Genomic DNA, 18,271 nt, shown 5'->3' with positions numbered 1-18,271 from the left:
TGACAACGCAAGTGACTTTGTCATTTATAAGTTCATCGACAACTTCAATAGTTTGATTGGTTGAAAACAAACCTTGAGAAGTGCTACATATGCACATTATAGATTAGCAAGACCACTATAGATTTCATCACGTCTCCTGTAATTGTAATCAAATGTCATATAGTTACTTGTGCAATTAATAGCACAGCTCCCATTTGATTGATACTTTTATTGAGAAAAGACATGCTATGTGTTTTCCAACCAAAAACAGTGCTAATTTAGAACTATGGGTTTAAGAAGTGGCTTAAACAATTTATTTAAGTGATACAGTGATGTATTTATTTAAAAATAATTGTGGTGAGGAGACATTTCTTTGAGCCACATGTCTTGCTGTGTTGTTTGAGATTGTTTGAAGTCTCACATTGCTTAGGTTCCCGGGATGTGAAGTGTATAAATATGTGAGGGCAACCTCACCCTTTGAGCTAGCTTTTGGGGTTGAGATCCAAACATATTTAACATGGTATCAGAGCCGGGTTAAGGACTGCAATGTGGGCATTTGACCCAGGACCACGCTAGGCGTGAGGGTGGGTGTTGAATGTGTTGTTGTGTTGTTTGAGATTGTTTGAAGTCTCACATTGCTTAGGTTCCCGGGATGTGAAGTGTATAAATATGTGAGGGCAACCTCATCCTTTGAGCTAGCTTTTGGGATGAGATCCAAGCATATTTAACAAAGACAACATTATATTATTATCATTATAGTGTTTTTTACCGTTAGGTAAGGAATGGAGCTTCAACTGCCGAGACTGACTGTTTTGTCAGTAGTGTTTGTGAAATCCAGAATTCTAGTATTGAGGAGGTCTCAGTCTCAGTAATGGCTTGCGGAATATGGGTTCTGTTAAGAAGTGTCGGGTAATGTAGCTCGAATTTCGAGTTGCAGTTGTGTGATTTTGATACTTGGTGATTATTAGTGTAGTTGTTGTTGTCATCTTGGTAGTATCTCAATATTCCTAGTCTGTTTTTTGGCTTCGGTTAGAATTAGAAGAAAAATTCCTGTTCATATTCTTCGAACTTCCGTAGCTCTTTTGTGACTTGGACCGAGATCCCATGGCGTCCGAACTTACTAATACATTGCTTCACGCAGCTCTTTTGTTTCATTATTAGAGTGTTTGCTATTCAGCCATGGGTCTAGCTATCAGCTTTGGGTGGTGTGTTTATAGCAATGACTATGCAGGTGTTTATAGTGATAAGCATAGATTAACTGGTGAATAACTTATATGGTTGGGCTACTTGATTGTAGTTATGGGAGGGACAATAGTTAGTAGTTTGGTGTTAGATTTCTTAGTGCTTATTGTGCTGGATCGGTTGGTTAGCTTTTGCAATAGGTTACATTCCTAACATATGGCATCAGAGCCTTATCCTTGAGGCCTGAGTCGAAAATCGCAATTTTCTCATTAAGATCGTGAAGGAAAAATACGTTAATCGTGTGTTTTTTCCCATGGCGACAGAGTCAGAATCGAATTTTAGAAGATCTTTATGTACAGGTTATTACTTCTGTGGTTTATTTGCCTAACCGGAGAAGCAACTTACTCAGTCTAGGACAACTACAGGAGAAGAATCTAACTATCATGATCAACAAGAATGAATACAAAGTGTACCATCCTGAAAAGGGTTTGATGATCAAATCTGACATGTCTTCAAATAGAATGTTTGTGACAAGAGCTGTTGTAATTGCTCCTGCTTGCTTCAAAGTCACTAATGAAGATGTCACTCATGTATGGCACAAAAGATATGGGCACCTGAGCCCCAAGGGATTGAAAATTCTAAGTGAGTCTTCTAAGGTGTGTGATGAACCATTTCCTAAGAAAAGCCAGTGGAATGCAACTAGGAAATTGCAGCTCATCCATGCTGACATATGCAAGCCTATCAAACCAGAATCGAACAACAAGAGGACGTACTTTAATACTTTCATAGATGATTTTTCTAGGAAAACTTGGGTATATTTTCTATTAGAAAAATATGCAGCGTTTGAGACTTTTAAGAAATTTAAAGTGTTGGTTGAAAAGAAAGTAATGAGGTAATCAACACCTTAATTAAGAACTGATAGAGGGGGCGAATTTACTTCTAATGAGTTTGAAGATTATTGTAGTCAAAATGGCATAAAGAGGAACAAGAAGAACATGCAAAACTAGAAATTCAAGGAGCTGGAAATGAAGAGAGTTCAAGGGAAAGTGACTTTGGAGACAGATTCCGAAGATTCTGAACACAGAGAGAGTTCTCAACAAAATGAAATAACAGGTGATCATTTAGAAGAAAGATCAAGGGCTCCACCATCTTGGGCTCAAGGATTATGTAAGAATAGCATAAGTTGAAGAGTTGCACAGCTTTGCCGTCACCACACAGTGTAATGATCCAGAAACCTTCTATGAAGCAGTGAAGCATAGTAAATGGAGAAAAGCTATGAATGTTGAGTTGGATGCTATGGAAAGGAATGGCACATGGAAGCTAACTACTCTTCCAGAAGGGGGCAACAGTTTTTGGTGTCAAATGGATATTACAAGACTAAGCTAATTGAGAAAGTAGAAGTTGAAAAATACAAGGCAAGACTCGCGGCTAAAGGCTACTCACAACAACATGGAATTGATTTTAGTGAAGTGTTTGCTCCGGTAGCTAGATGATACACAATAAGAATTATGATTGCTATGGCTGCTCTAAAGGGTCGGTGCTTGTATCAACTTGATGTCAAAACTCAAAAGTGTGTTTCTGCATGGAGAAATTACTGAAGCTCTTTACATTGTGCAACCACCTGGATATATAAAGAAGGGAGAGGAGGACAGGGTGTATAAGCTGTACAAAATCCTAGTGGAATGGAATTTTCATTTCCCAAAGCAAGTATGCTCAATATGTTCTGAACAAGTTTGATGTGACCGAGGTAAACTCGGTAAAGAATCCTATTGTACCGGGATGCAAGCTTACAAAAGAGGGAAGTGGAGAGAAAGTTGACAACACCAACTATAAGCAAATGGTTGGTAGATTGATGTATCTAACTGCCACGAGGTCCGACCTTATGTGTTCAGTTTGCTTGATTAGTAGGTACATGGAACAACCCACACTTCTGCATCTTGAAGCTGTAAAAAGGATCTTAAGATACTTAAGAGGCACATGTGATCTTGGAATTTTCTATGGAAGTTAGAGCAAGGATGAGTTGATCGGGTACACAGACAGTGATTATGCAAGGGATGTGGACGATAGAAAAAGCACTTCTGGGTCAGTGTTTATGTTTGGAAATGGAGGTGTTTCATGGTCTTCAAAGAAGCAGCCTGTTGTAACTCTCTCTACAACAGAAGCTGAATTCATCGCTTATGGGTCAGTGTTCATGTGCATGCCTAGCCATTTGGTTGAGGAGAATTCTTGACAGGATTGGCCAATCTCAAGAAGGAAAAACAGTAATTTTTTTGTGACAACAGCTCTACAATTAAGTTGTCTAAAAATCCTGTTTTACATGGGGGAGGCAAACATATTGATATAAGATTTCACTTTCTAAGAGATTTGGTCAAAGAAGATGTGATTGAGTTGGTGCATTGTAATACCAAATAACAGGTTGCTGATATAATGACCAAAACCTTTGAAATTGGAAGGGGATGTCACACTGGTCTTGTTCTGGTACTGTGAGGCTTAGAATCTATAGCAGCTTTCAATGTTATATTGGTATCAACTAACTACTTGTTTTCATGCCAACGATCATCAAAATAAATTTGAATTTGTCTAAATCTATGAACCACGAACAGTCCTCAGATTAGACGTGTCTGGTGTCTGATACCGACAAAGTTACAATGAATTATGTCATTTTTCAAATTATTATCGGTGTCGACGTATCAGTGTCTGATATCCGTGTCTGTGTCCGTGATTCATAGGTCTAAATGTTGTTCAAGTTTGGTAGCAACTTAAAGATTAAGGGGAGAAGATAAAACTATAATGATAAAATAGCATAATAGATAAGATTTTTGTTGTTTTCTCATCAACTTTATTTATTGTTATTCATATATATATAGTTTTGTAATATATTATAAGGCTAGCTTATGATGAATAATGAACAAAGAGAAAAACAATCAATCAGCCTTTGATACTACAGGGGGGTTACAATTATTAATATAAACACAATGAGGATTACAACATAGCCACCAAACTTTGTTGCAACACCAATGTGGTGATTGTAATGTATATTGAGCAGGATTAGGAGATTGTTGATAGTTTTGAAAATTTGTAACAGCACCATGGCGAGCACTTTCTGCGATTCCAACCAAATAGCTCCCAATTGCTAGAACCAATATCAATAACTTAGAGATCATCTTCAATGAAATTTCCATTATAACTTTGCAAATTCTTAATAAAATTAAAATTATATTGTTCTAATGTATTTCTCTCTATTTATATAGTATACTTTCCTTGTTTTTTTAGTCAACAGTTATATAGTATGTTTTACCAAAATTATGTTTAACAATAACATTATCCCTTTGAATATATTTAATTGAGAAAAAGTAACCACATTGATATAAAAGATATTTAATAATCGGTTTTGATGTGGATAATGAGGAAATGAATGCCACATTAATTCATTCAAATATTCAATTATCAGTTTTGATGTAGATATGTTTTTCTTTCTAAAACATAATTTGTGTATCTTTCCAAAAATATTCACTTATCAGCTGTTGTAAGCACCACCTAGTAGTTTAGTTTCCACTTCTAATAACTTATGATAACTGCCATAGCAGTTACTTACTAAAATAACCACCACCTAGTAGTTTCCACATCAGCAGTCCTAAGCACCATAATTGACAGGTTCTGATGCTAAGACATTAATAAGGGCAAGCTGTATCTGATCTTATAAAATAAAATAAATCTCAAGGTCGGTTTCTAACTGTCGAGCCCTAGTCTTCGATCGATGTCATAATGATTATTTTACTTTCGCTATTGACCGCTTAACACAATCCTCTCTCATGTTTAGTTTGTAGTATATAGATAATGCAAGTCCCACATACTTGAAAGGATAACCACAAACATGTAGAATGATCTATGATGAACTATACTTATCCATTGCATTGAATAATTTACAAGCTGGACATCAACACTATCATCATAATCAAGAAAACATGTCTAAACCATGTTTACACAATAATGAAGCACTAGTTAATGCATGAACAAATATGAGGTTGCACTTGAAAAGGTGGGGTACAAACTAAAGACATAACCACATGCTATGTTATCATACCCTTTGACTCTTCCAAACAATAATTTAGCTTCGAATTCGAATTCTAGAAAACCTAAAAGTAACTATAAATATACTTATTACAAATTTCCTTCAAACACACCACAAGTCATTGGCATCCCTCAAGTGTTAGATACATCGTAAAGTTTTTGAAAACTTTGTTCTGCTGTGTCTTTTCTTCGCCTTTAAACAATCACCAAAGATGGGTTTCCGTTTAAATGTTATTCGACAGGCATCATTAACTGCCAACCAAACAACATCAAAATCTGCAGAAGCGAGAAAGGGCTATGTTGCAGTGTATGTTGGAGAGAAACAGAAGCGGTTTCTGATCCCAATATCATACTTGAACCAACCATTGTTTCAAGAGTTGTTGAGTCAAGCTGAGGACGAGTTTGGATATGATCATCCCATGGGTGGCCTCACCATTCCTTGTCCTGAAGATGTCTTTCAACACATAACTTCTCACTTCAAAGGGCTATGAAACTGACATGATAGAATACTAACATAGATTAATTAGTAGAGACATTTTTTTGTATAACAGGAATCTTTTTATAGCTTGTAAAGATTATCCCTTTTCATTGGAAACAGAAAAAAATAGTTATTTCATTACAACATAATTCATATTTTATCTTGTGTAATCATAGAAATAAATGATATATTCAGTACTCTCTACAATTTGAAGTACGCTCGTAAATGATACTAGGTAAACGAAAACTCATTTTTGTATGTGTTGAAAAAGAAGAAATTGGTATGAACATGAAAAGACTTGTATATATAGAAGACTTAACTTAAGTTTCTGAATTTCAAATGCTTTGGGATGTGTATGAATTGTTTTGGTCCTAAATGCTTTGGCATCTGTAATTTGAACATAATGCAGAAACAGAAAACTGCTTGCTGATGAGGAAAAAAATACATGAGTGTCCTTATAAACTTAACAGTAGAAATGATATTCAGTCAAAGAATGATGATTTAGCAAAACTAATAAGGCACGGCGTATGTTTTCAGAAATTGCCTTTACACCGAAATTAAATTTTACACTCAAAAAAGAAAACGTTGAACATGACTATCCTAAGTAGAAATCAGCTCCTACACTTCAATTTTTATTCAGAAGCTCTCTCACATGGTTTATTGGTTAACACATTATAACTTATGAAAGTTTTTATCAACCATAATATATATCATGATCTAATAAATCATAATTTTTGTTATCTAAGTTCTTCTCTGCAGTTTTTTTTCCCGCAATACATACTTCATTTATGATTATTAAATCATGAATGTTACTTTTAACATTCAATTTTTTTTGCAGCAGGGGGGATCAATACTTCATCTATTTTCTAAAATGAACATTTAGCAAATAAATGCTTCAATTTTTAGATTGATATTTAAGTGGAAATATAGAGAAAAACAGTAATGATTATAATCAATTTTTCATTGAGATGAACTTCTTTACAACTAAGTATAATAATAACAAAAGTAAAAATCTTTTGAAGGTGAGAAACTAAACTACTACAAAATTGGTCATATATATCTATGTCAGTCTTGTGATATCGTCAAAGAGTTGGAAAGTAATTCAGTTCAAACTAGAAGTGATTTCTAAGAAAACATCTTCTCGGCAAGGAATAGTTATACCACCCATTGGATGGTCAAATCCGAATTGTTCTTCAGTTTGGCTCAGTAAGTCCTTGGAATGAGATTTGGTTCAAGTATGATACGGGAATCACAAACCTCTTCATTTTCTCTCCTACATACACAGCTAGATATCCCTTTGGGACACCTTTTGAGGATGATGCCTTTGATCTGATGATACTAGGTAAACGAAAACCCATTGTTGTACGTGTTGAAAAGAAGAGATTGATAAAAACAACAAAGACTTGTATAGAAGACTCAAGTTTTTGAACTTCAAATGTTTTTGGATGTGAACGATTTGTGTTGATCCTGAATGCCTGCAGCCACGAATATATATAGATGAAAGGATATGTAACAAGTTGAACGAGGACCATGTGATGGATGTTAGTCACGGAAGCTATGGGAAACAAGTGCATGTGAAAGATCACATGGTGTTGTTTTGGAGGACTTGCTCAAGTGTCAATGTCAGATTAATTTCATGGTAGATAATGTATCCCCTTGAATAAAGGCTAATGTCTATAATCCATTACTGTACAGTTCGCTAGGTCGATATAAGATCGACATCAACACTATCATAATGAAGAAAACATGTCTAAAGCATGTTTACACAATTATGAAATGCTAGTTAATGCATAAACAAATATGAGGATGCCCTTGAAAGGGTGGGGTACAATCTTAAGACAACACCACATGCTATTCTCTCAAACAATAATTTAGCTTGGAATTGGAATTCAAATTCGAATTCCAGAGAACCTAAAAATTATCAACTATAAATATACTTACAAATTGCCTTCAAACACACCAAAAGTCATTGGCATCCTCAAAGCATTACTACGTTAGTTACATCCTTCTAAAGTTTTTGATATCTTTGCGCTGTTGAGTATTTTCTTCTCCTTCAAACAATCACACAAAATGGGTTTTCCGTTTAAATGCTATTCGACGGGCATCACTAACTGCCAACCAAACAACATCAAAATTTGCAGAAGCGGAGAAATGCTAGTTACATCCTTCTAAAGTTACATCCCAATATCATACTTGAACCAACCGTCATTTCAAGACTTATTGAGTCAAGCTGAAGAAGAATTTGGATATGACCATCCCATGGGTGGCCTCACTATTCCTTGCACCGAAGATGTGTTTCAACACATAACTTCACACTTGAATGAGCTATGAATCTGATACTGTAACATACTGACAGATTAGAATACATTTTTACAATTGGAATCTTTTTAACTTGTAAAGACTATCCCCTTTCATGGGAAATAGAGAAAAATATTAATCTGAATACAAAGAAACAAAACAGTTTCATATTTTGTTCTTGTTTAATGACAGTGAGCACACTTTATCAATTCATTAATCTCTCAGCAATTTTAACATGAATATCGTCTGAAGTTTAATGGTAGAAATGGATATTAACAGTCACTGCAAAGGTAAAATTGTTTTTCAGTGCCGATGAAAAGTATGTAGCATAAGTTTATTTGGTAAGATTGAAAAGAATTGAGTTTTATGCACAGATTGAAAAGAACTGAAAAATAAAACCATCCAATTGGCTCCATCACTCCAAAGTGTAGCTTCAAGGATACAATATGTTTTCAACTTCCGAAATCTTTGATGAGACAAGAGTGTGATAGAATGCTACGACAGAGGGCTGCATTGACAAAGTATAATTATTTTGCACTCTAGATGAACACAAGAGGATGGCCGTGTAACTTATGACACTTGTCTGTAATATGTTCCGATCTATGAAATTAAGTGCGTGCCATTCACACAACAGATATCTAGTATTTGCCTTGAGATTACAAAACAGATAATCCGAAAAGAACAAAAGATAATGGTTTTGTGCTACCTAATATCTAGTATTTAAAAACATGTGAAAATAAAAGAGAGTTTACCCATATATTTGATCATGTGCTCTAGTCACGAAGCAAGGACCAAGAGTCTAAAGAGAATGTAGGCAATGAATGAAGATAACTATTGTGATGCTCAATATCTTGGACAATCGTTATAATCCATTCATTACTGAAGAGAGTGATTGAATGATACGATGGAGGGCTGCAAGATAGATAAAGTCTCATTATTGTGCAGTGCAATAGATGAACATGAGAGGTTAATGTGAGCTTCCACAAGAGTCAAAATGGAATTTCAGCAACATAGAAATGTTCTGTATAAATCTGTAAGCATTATAGAGTTCACATTAGAAAATACGTTGAATTTTCACAAGAAGCATAAAATTCCTATGAATTTGGATTACCTTAATTTTTCCTTCTTTGTGAAGGACTGCTGCAGCAGCAAATAAGTTAAGGAAGCTGGTTTCCAAAATGTAGCATGCATTATATCTCGACTTCAAACTGTGAAACCAGGTTTAATTAATCATTGACTTAATTTTATTTTACTTTTTAATTTCATCTTTTCTGTTATGATAAGCATTAAATTGTATCCATTTTGTAGGAACATTTGAATCTGTTGGCTCCACAGAGTTGCAGAATGCTGGCAAAGCTGGTTTGGTGCAAAATCAAGGAAAAATTTCGGCTGTTTTAGGAACCGTTCTTATTTATAAGTTTTTCGGTATCTTTTGTAACAATTTCATGATTCTTGTATTGAATTTGTGTTTAATGTAATTTTCAGGTGCATATTTATTCATTACCTTCTTTCCTGATCAAGCTGAGAAGCTGTCCAACTGGTCCCTGCAGGATAAGACTAAAAGTTCCATTGATTAGTTGTCAGTTATTTTCCCCTCGCATAATGCATGTTGCATAGAAATGTGAGATTAGATTTGAGGAACATACAAATATGTGATGTGAATGAGGTGATGGAAGGCTTAAATATGTCGGTGTGATTATAATGGTCAAAACATGATTGTTTTTTTTCCATTATGCAAAGCAATATTGTTTTTGAAAAAGATTAAGCAAAGCATTGTCTACATCCATTTACAATGTTTAAAAATTAGAATGTTCAGTTACTTCAAACATAGTACATTTGCAAGGAAAATATCCATGTACCTAATATCTAATATGGAGAAACATGGGAAAGTAAAAGAGATTTACCAAAAGATGCAATGGAACATTACAATATTATTTTTGTTGGGTGATTGTGAAGAGGATGATGGAAGGAAGAGATGGTTGGGCTTTGAAAGCACCTCTTGATATCAAGTTTTTGAAGGGTTTAGAGAACAAGTCAAAACTGAAGAAGGCAATTGGTTTGAAAGATATTGAGGGCAAATTGAAATCGTATTAAACACCCGATGAATTTGCTGATGATATGAGGTTTGTATTCTCTTATGGATTGTGTTACCCTCGAAGAGATGATGTTTTCAAAGTTGTAGCAAGACTTAGTGACACTTTTGAGCACAAGTGGAAGGTTTTGAAGGAAGAGTGGGCACTTAAGGAGAAAAGACTGAAGTACAAGAATCATAAGAGGAAGAGAAAACTGTATCATATCTAATAGTGGAAAGAATACCGCATAAGCCAAAAGGGCATTCAGGACATGGCAAACCTTGTTCTGCTGCTAAACCACATCAAAACTGTTATCTGGCAAAGCTTTGATCATCCCACATTATAAGGCTTGGTTTTGACAGAAGTGTCGAACCAAAACTTTGTTATCTGGTTCTGATGCTAAGACATTAATAAGGGCAAGCTGTACCTGATCTTATAAAGCTCTACTTGTGTTCGGTCATTTATAATATAATTTTCTTTTTCCTTGGCTAAAAGAATAATAATGTTCATATCCAAAAAATTTGTTATCTAAGTTCATATCCAATAACTATGTATGTTCTTCTCTGCAGAGTGTTTAACTTTCCATATTTTTGTAGCAGGGGGAATCGATGCTTACTGAACATTTAGCAAATCGAGGCTTCAATTTTTAGATTGACATTTAAGTAAAAATATAGAGAAAAACAATAATAATTATAATCAATTTCTCATTGAGATGAACTTTTTTACAACCAAGTATAAAAACAACAAAAGAGAAAATCTTTTGAAGGTGAGAAACTAAACTACTACAAAATTGGTCATATATATCTATGTCAGTCTTGTGATAGAGTTAGAAGGTACGTAATTCAATACAAGCTAGAAGTGATTTCTAAGAAAACGTCTTCTCGGCAAGGAATAGTTATACCACCCATTGGATGGTCAAATCCGAATTGTTCTTCAGTTTGGCTCAGTAAGTCTTGGAATGAGATTTGATTCAAGTATTATATGGGAATCACAAACCTCTTCATTTTCTCTCCTACATACACAGCTAGATATCCCTTTGGGACACCTTTTGTGGATGATGCCTTTGATCTGATGATACTAGGTAAACGAAAACCCATTGTTGTACGTGTTGAAAAGAAGAGATTGATAAAAACAACAAAGACTTGTATAGAAGACTCAAGTTTTTGAACTTCAAATGTTTTTGGATGTGAACGATTTGTGTTGATCCTGAATGCCTGCAGCCACGAATATATATAGATGAAAGGATATGTAACAAGTTGAACGAGGACCATGTGATGGATGTTAGTCACGGAAGCTATGGGAAACAAGTGCATGTGAAAGATCACATGGTGTTGTTTTGGAGGACTTGCGCAAGTGTCAATGTCAGATTAATTTCATGGTAGATAATGTATCCCCTTGAATAAAGGCTAATGTCTATAATCCATTACCATAGTGTTCGTTAGGTCAATACAAGATCGACATCAACACTATCATAATGAAGAAAACATGTCTAAAGCATGTTTACACAATTATGAAATGATAGTTAATGCATAAAAAATATATGAGGTTGCCCTTGAAAGGGTAGGGTACAATCTTTAAGACAACACCACATGCTAGCTTCAAGGAAACAATATATATGTTTCAACTGCAGAAATCTTTGACGAGACAAGAGTGATAGAATGCTATGACAGAGGGCTGCATAGACAAAGCATCATTGTTTTGCACTCTAGATGAACACAAGAGGATGGCCGTGTAACTTATGACACTTGTCTGTAATATGTTCCATTCACACAACAGATATCATAAATAGGCAATATACTAATGGTCATTCTAACCGGTGCCCCGGACACTAGTTAAGGATACCAAAAGGAATAATTTTTGCATTGAAAATAGCATTTTTTTATACTTATAAATAGTATATTACACAATTTCCAATACATTCATACCTTATTTAGCTCTTTAACCAGTGTCCCAGGAGCACTGGTTAACATTTTCCATATACTAAAGCATGATCTATATCATCTAAGTGATTACTTTTAAAAAGGAAAATGGTGGGGATTCCAACTTTATTTTATTATTGACGGAAAACAATTAATTTTTAGGCAAATTCTTATCTACCCATTCTTACAAAATGGGTAGAGTAGCCCATCTGTGTTGGCAGCATCATAACCATCCATTCATTTTTCATCATTTATGTTATAAACAATATTTAATTTACAATTCTAGTAACTCAAAATACTTTAATTGCAAAAAATACCCACTAAATTTTAACACTAAATTTTCATTCCTCCTTCTTCTTCATGTTTTGCAGTAATCAACTTCTTCATTTTTTTTCAACTAAACTAAACAATTCTTCTTTTTTTCTTAACTCATGGGTAATTTTCGTTTTTCTTGTTTCTCAAATTTTCGAATCTTGATATGTCATAAACTGAAAGGAATAATAATAGGGATTTTGTAGAGCATGATTTTACGAATCTAAAGGTACAAATTTCGTGTTTTTTCGACAATTCTAGAGGGAGAAATCTAAAAAATACCTTTTCTTTTATGGGTTTTAAAGATTTGCGAATTTGTGTGTAAATCTCACTTTTTTATGTTTAAGACTTGGTTAATTTGTGTTAAGATCGTTAAAAATTGCATTTCGATCGAAACCCACAAAAAATCATGCGAAACGGTGCTGAAAAACGGAATTTTCATGTGTTGGAGCTTGACCCGCGTTTTGACCCGGTTCTGGTCATGGGTCGACCCGCCAGAGGTTGAAGATGACACTGTTCATGTGTGTGCAAAGCCCACTCACATATTAGATGACCCATAGGTTGAAGATGACCGTTTTTCTTGGGACCAAATTAATAAGTTTGATTTGACAATTGACCAAAAACAATTAATATGTTTATCCATTGAATTCAATGATAATATATTCATTTAATGGATAGTTTTTTTTTTGGTTACATTTTTAATGGATAATTATTGTTTGACTATGATTTTTTTTTTTTAATAGAGTTTGACCATGGTTTTAATGGTAACGTAATTCATCCCTCCCAAAATATAAGTAAAAATAAGTCAAAAAAACTTGATGTATTTGGTTAAAGATTTGACTTAAATACATTCACTTTTTGTTGACCAATTTTTATTTATATTTTGACGGAGAAATTATAGGATTGCACACGATTTTTTTTTTTCACTAGGTTGCACACAAAAAACTTAAATGTAGTAGTATAATATATTGGTGTTAAATAGGCAATAAATAGACAATATATATATATATACTTTTATTATTTCATTTGCCCTGAAGCATCGATCCATAAATAGGGTACCGTATCATCAAGCCATTACAATTAACAAGAGAATGGTGAAAATAACAAATACTTTGTTCTTTGTTTTGTGTTTGGTGACTAGTATTAACGGCCACACATTTGATGATTTGGAGATACAAATTAGCAAGCCTCGTGTCAAGAGCATTCGTGTATACACATCTCGTTAATTTATTTCTGGTTTAATTGATTTAATCCCCTTTTTTGATAATTTTTTTAAAAATTTATTTTGGTGATATTATAGACTGAGTCCGGGTATCTAGTCGATTGTGTTGATATTAACAAACAACCAGCTTTTGATCATCCATTACTTAAAAATCATACATTACAGGTAAAATCTTTAATATAGTTAAATTTCTAAAATCAAATTCTTTTATTTCTTTATTTTTGGTCAAAATCTTGTAAATTCATTTGTTATTTATGGTCTCTTTCAAATTCAATGAATGTTTTTCTTCTTATTTTATGTTAGAGAAAACCAAGTTTTGAAAGAAATATGAATGAAACAAGTGTGAAGAGTTCGCCAAACAAACTCATATATTGGCTTGAGAATATTAGGTGTCCAAAAGGAACCGTTCCTATTCGAAGGATAACCAAAGTTGATCTTATTCGAGGAAAATCTGTATTCAATGATCATAACCTAATTCAATCCATTATGCATGTAAGTTTTCTTTTGAATTTCCAATTTCTTAATTTATTTGTATAAATAACATATAATTCATTTTATTAATATACAAATATATTGAATTTGTAGGAAGCTTATACGTACCATGAACCTCCTCCGGATGATATTATCCATGGAATTAAGGGAACTACTAGTATTTATAATCCAAAAGTTGATAAGGATCAATCAAGTTCAGGTCATTTATTCGTTCAAGATGCATTTCAAAAATTAATCATAAATGGTACTAATAAAATCATGGTTGGATGGCATGTGAGTTTTCATTATTCTATTATTATGCAAACATTTTTGTTTTTTAATCTTAAAACATACGCGTATAGATATAATTAACTTTATACATTAAACGACGCTAGGTATCTCCAAAATTATACAATGATGATCATTCAACTTATTTTTACTCGGCATGGACTGTAAGTAAAGGTTTATATTTTTAATATTCATTTACACTATATAGAAAATACGTCGTATGTTTTTAAAAGATGTTCTTACTTGGAGTATTTTTAATAGTGATATCATTTTGGATATCATACATTATTAATATGTAGTTTCTACAATATCATGTAATACTTATGCAACTCATACATATTTTGCTCTAACGATGATATCATTTTGGGTATCATACATTATTAACAAGTGACTTCTTGTTATGATATTAAATTGATGATACGATGCCTTAAATAGGGTACCGTATCATCAATTTTGATATTCTCTATGTCACGTCATTAAACTCTATGATAAAAAAAATTAAGGTACAAATCATTAATCTATGATACTCTCTTTGATATTCTTATTGAAGATACTCTAAAGTAACTATTTTTTTTTTTATCAATGTTTGTAATATTTCTTTGAATCTTAATTTATATTTAAAATTAATTGAAAATAACAGTTTTGTTTCTTGTTAAGAATAATGGTGATTAGCTAGTATCTTCCATTAGTTAGTTAGAGTTTATATTAGTTTGTTAGAGTTAGTTATTAGGTGGTTAGTTAATTAACTCCTAAATTGCTCTATATAAGAGCCACAATTGTACTATTTTCACTATCTTTTATCAAATTTGAATCCTTATGATTTTTATTATCTTGAAGACTTTCTAAAGTTTTCTCCATTTTCTCCAAACTATGGAAATCTTAACATTTCTTTTAAATATAGCATGATATGTTGAAAAATTACAGTCAGATAATTTCAAAAGTACTGGATGCTACAATATGTTGTGCAAGGGTTTCGTTCAAATAGATAGGTCATATTACCTTGGTTCACGTATACGCAAAACATCTACCTATGGCGGAGAGATGATTGAAATGTCAATTTCTCTTAATAAGGTAATCTCTTTACCTAAATTTATAAATTTAAAATGTTTCAATTATTAAATGTGAAAGAAAAAAAAATCATGATATAATATGTTATAGAGTGATACAAACTCAAAAACATGCTATAAGGTATATATCATGTGTTATGTCATTTAAAAAATGAGTTAGGTCATCAAAATTTAAGGTTAAATACAGAGAGGATCAAATGTCTAAATTTTTAAAATAGATGGACAAAATTATGCCAAAAAATATAGTACCAATATTGCACATTTTATAAAATTAGAGAATTAAAACTGCATTTAAGCCAACAAATACTTAAATTATTCGAAAAATGCGTATACCCGTGCCGTGCTTGGCGCGAGCTCATTCTAGTATTGTATTATACACATCTTACATAAGATTTAAATTCAGTCAACTGCTTAACCATATGTTTCAAAGTACATAATAATGAAAAATCTTGTTTGTAACTGTAACATATTAAGATTGAAAACTATGGCTAATGCTATGGTGCATCAATGCTTAAAATCATTAGAAATTCTAACGACTGTCGATAATATTTTTTAAAAATAAAAATTACGATCCTTCTCATTTTTTACGGTTAAAAAATATATTATTAACGTCAATTCAGTACGAGTCACATCTTTATTATATGTTGTTTTAATCAAAACCGATGTCAATTAAGTCATTATTTAAATCATAAAAATCAGAATAATTATTAAATTATACTTTCAAACATGAACGTATATTATCGATAATATTTTAGATATTTTTAAAATATTGGTCCATCATGAACCACTTGATGAAATGGTCCATATTAAAATTTACATGAAAACTATATATTCACAAAATGTTATGGATATGCATGCAGGATCGAACAACCCACAATTGGTGGTTAACAGTGGCAGATAAGACTATTGGATATTTTCCGGCAGCTTTATTCCCCAACATGGTCGAACCTTCCGGAGTGGGATGGGGTGGGTCAACATTATCTCCTATGGGTACTTCTAGTCCTTCAATGGGATCTGGACACTTACCTGATAAAGATTACGTTCATGCAAGTTATTTTAGAGATATTGGAATTCAAGTTGATGATTCTGGAATCTATAATCAACCAAGTGGAGACAAATACGTTGATGCTGATGCTGCCTCCTGTTATAATGTTGAATACTATGGAGATCAAGGAGAAGAATTTGGATATTCTCTTCAATTTGGAGGACCTGGTTGTAACTAGTAATTGTCGTAACCAATGTTTGGTTATTTGTCATAATAAATTAAGAATATAATCAATATTTACCGAAAATAACTTATTTTTCTGATGACCTAAACACAAATATAATTTGCTACTTTTGTGATTTCGATTATGTTGTTTCCTTAACAAAATAAAATTGCTGGCAAACATCCAACATTAGCAATGGTTGCTGTCTTTTTGTTTTCTTGAATTGTGATCCCTCTTGGATTAATGTTATTATTTGGCTTCTTTAATGTTATTATTTGGTTTCTTAGAAAGAAAAAAAAATCAAACTCTTCAAACTTGTCCGTCGTCATCATCTTTAAAGATATGATGTCGTATTAAGGGATCGGCAGAAAAGTTTGAATTGCAGCAAATAGGAAATTTGATATGGGTTTTGCTTGTGAGTTTTTTTTTTAATAGCAGTATATAAATATATAAAAAAAAGTACAAGAGAAAGTTTAGAAAAATAAAGAGTACGTATCATAGCCTAACAATCTTTAATAAGATAGAAAAACAAACACATTTTTCAAAAAGCAACACAACTATTTTCAAATAAAAATAATTATTTTCTTTTAAGTATACGTGTAATATGGTGAAATATATATATAATTTTTTAGTGATCAACTTATTCAAGTTCCTCTGACAAAAAAAAATATATGTAAGTTCCTTAAAAAAACTTATGCAAGGTCTAATTTAAAGTAAACAATGATAATTTCAAGTGCCATACGTAAAATATTATTTAGGGTATACAATTTATTTTTCTTTTATGATCAAATTTGTATTTTTTATTACTTAATTTTTTGTATGAAATATAATTTTTCATTTAATTTATGTATTATAAATTTTTTAGCAGCCCCCGAATTTTAATTTCTGGTTTCGCCGCTAAAAGGATCACACAAATAAATTTTGTATAGCATGATACAAGCACTGAAAGAACATAATAATCACTACTTGGTTAAAACTCAAAACCCAAAATGATAAATAAAAATTTAAAATTCAGTTATCATTGAAAGCAAAGAAAACACAAATGGAAAATATTGACCTCTAAATGTTTGAGGAGCAAAAGTAAGAATTTCACTTAATTACATACCTTACTATTAGTTTGAGGGATTCAAGTGTCAATCTATACCTTACAAAAAAAATTATTGTTGTGGTTTCATCAATCTGCAAAAAAGAAAAGAACTAACTGTCCAAATTTAACTGCAGGGAATCTTTTTCCTATATCGCACCTGTGTATGTGATTCATAGCCTATACTTCATTTTTTTCTAATATAATAACAATTTTAAATATCATTTCTTAGTGTAAAAATATTCATATAAAGGTAACCAAATGAAAAACTTTTTTTTGGTAAAAATTACTCAAACTATTAAATACTAGCGGCCACCGCGCCTGTTTGTGTGATCCACGTTTTCTGTTTTATTAACGTAAATAAATTGTAAACAATAATTTATTATAAATTTGATTTTTATCTAAACTAATTTGTGAAAGAGGATTGTGTTAATAAACTAAATAATTATCATTATATAATAACAAAAAAATAATTTTATAATAAAGTTTATTAACCTTAATAAATTTATTTTTTTTACTTAAAAGTTTATTAACACAATCCTAATTATTTTCTAGCAGCCAGACAGGGTTCCGCGCCTGTATGTGTGATCCATATTTTCTATTATGTATGTTGAAGATTA

At 32.4% G+C, this 18,271-nt stretch overlaps 2 protein-coding genes across 2 annotated transcripts; both read left to right on the top strand.

Annotated features, from left to right (window-relative positions):
- The first annotated feature begins 5,377 nt into the window (after nucleotides 1–5,377).
- On the top strand, nucleotides 5,378–5,758 carry LOC123923664 (auxin-induced protein 6B-like). Its single transcript, XM_045976361.1, has one exon. The coding sequence runs from the start codon at nucleotides 5,445–5,447 to the stop codon at nucleotides 5,721–5,723; it is 279 nt and encodes a 92-aa protein (XP_045832317.1). The 5' UTR covers nucleotides 5,378–5,444; the 3' UTR covers nucleotides 5,724–5,758.
- A 2,515-nt stretch (nucleotides 5,759–8,273) lies between these two features.
- LOC123920661 lies at nucleotides 8,274–16,582 on the top strand. Its single transcript, XM_045972955.1, has 10 exons — nucleotides 8,274–8,298; nucleotides 9,317–9,411; nucleotides 9,965–10,095; nucleotides 13,453–13,519; nucleotides 13,612–13,698; nucleotides 13,837–14,025; nucleotides 14,119–14,298; nucleotides 14,400–14,456; nucleotides 15,217–15,363; nucleotides 16,220–16,582. The coding sequence occupies exons 1-10, from the start codon at nucleotides 8,274–8,276 to the stop codon at nucleotides 16,580–16,582; spliced, it is 1,341 nt and encodes a 446-aa protein (XP_045828911.1).
- The last annotated feature ends 1,689 nt before the right edge of the window (nucleotides 16,583–18,271 follow it).

Source organism: Trifolium pratense, linkage group LG4 (genome assembly GCF_020283565.1).
Source record: "Trifolium pratense cultivar HEN17-A07 linkage group LG4, ARS_RC_1.1, whole genome shotgun sequence".
In the NCBI taxonomy this organism is placed as follows: Eukaryota; Viridiplantae; Streptophyta; class Magnoliopsida; order Fabales; family Fabaceae; genus Trifolium; species Trifolium pratense.
This window is presented reverse-complemented; position numbering and strand designations above follow the sequence as displayed.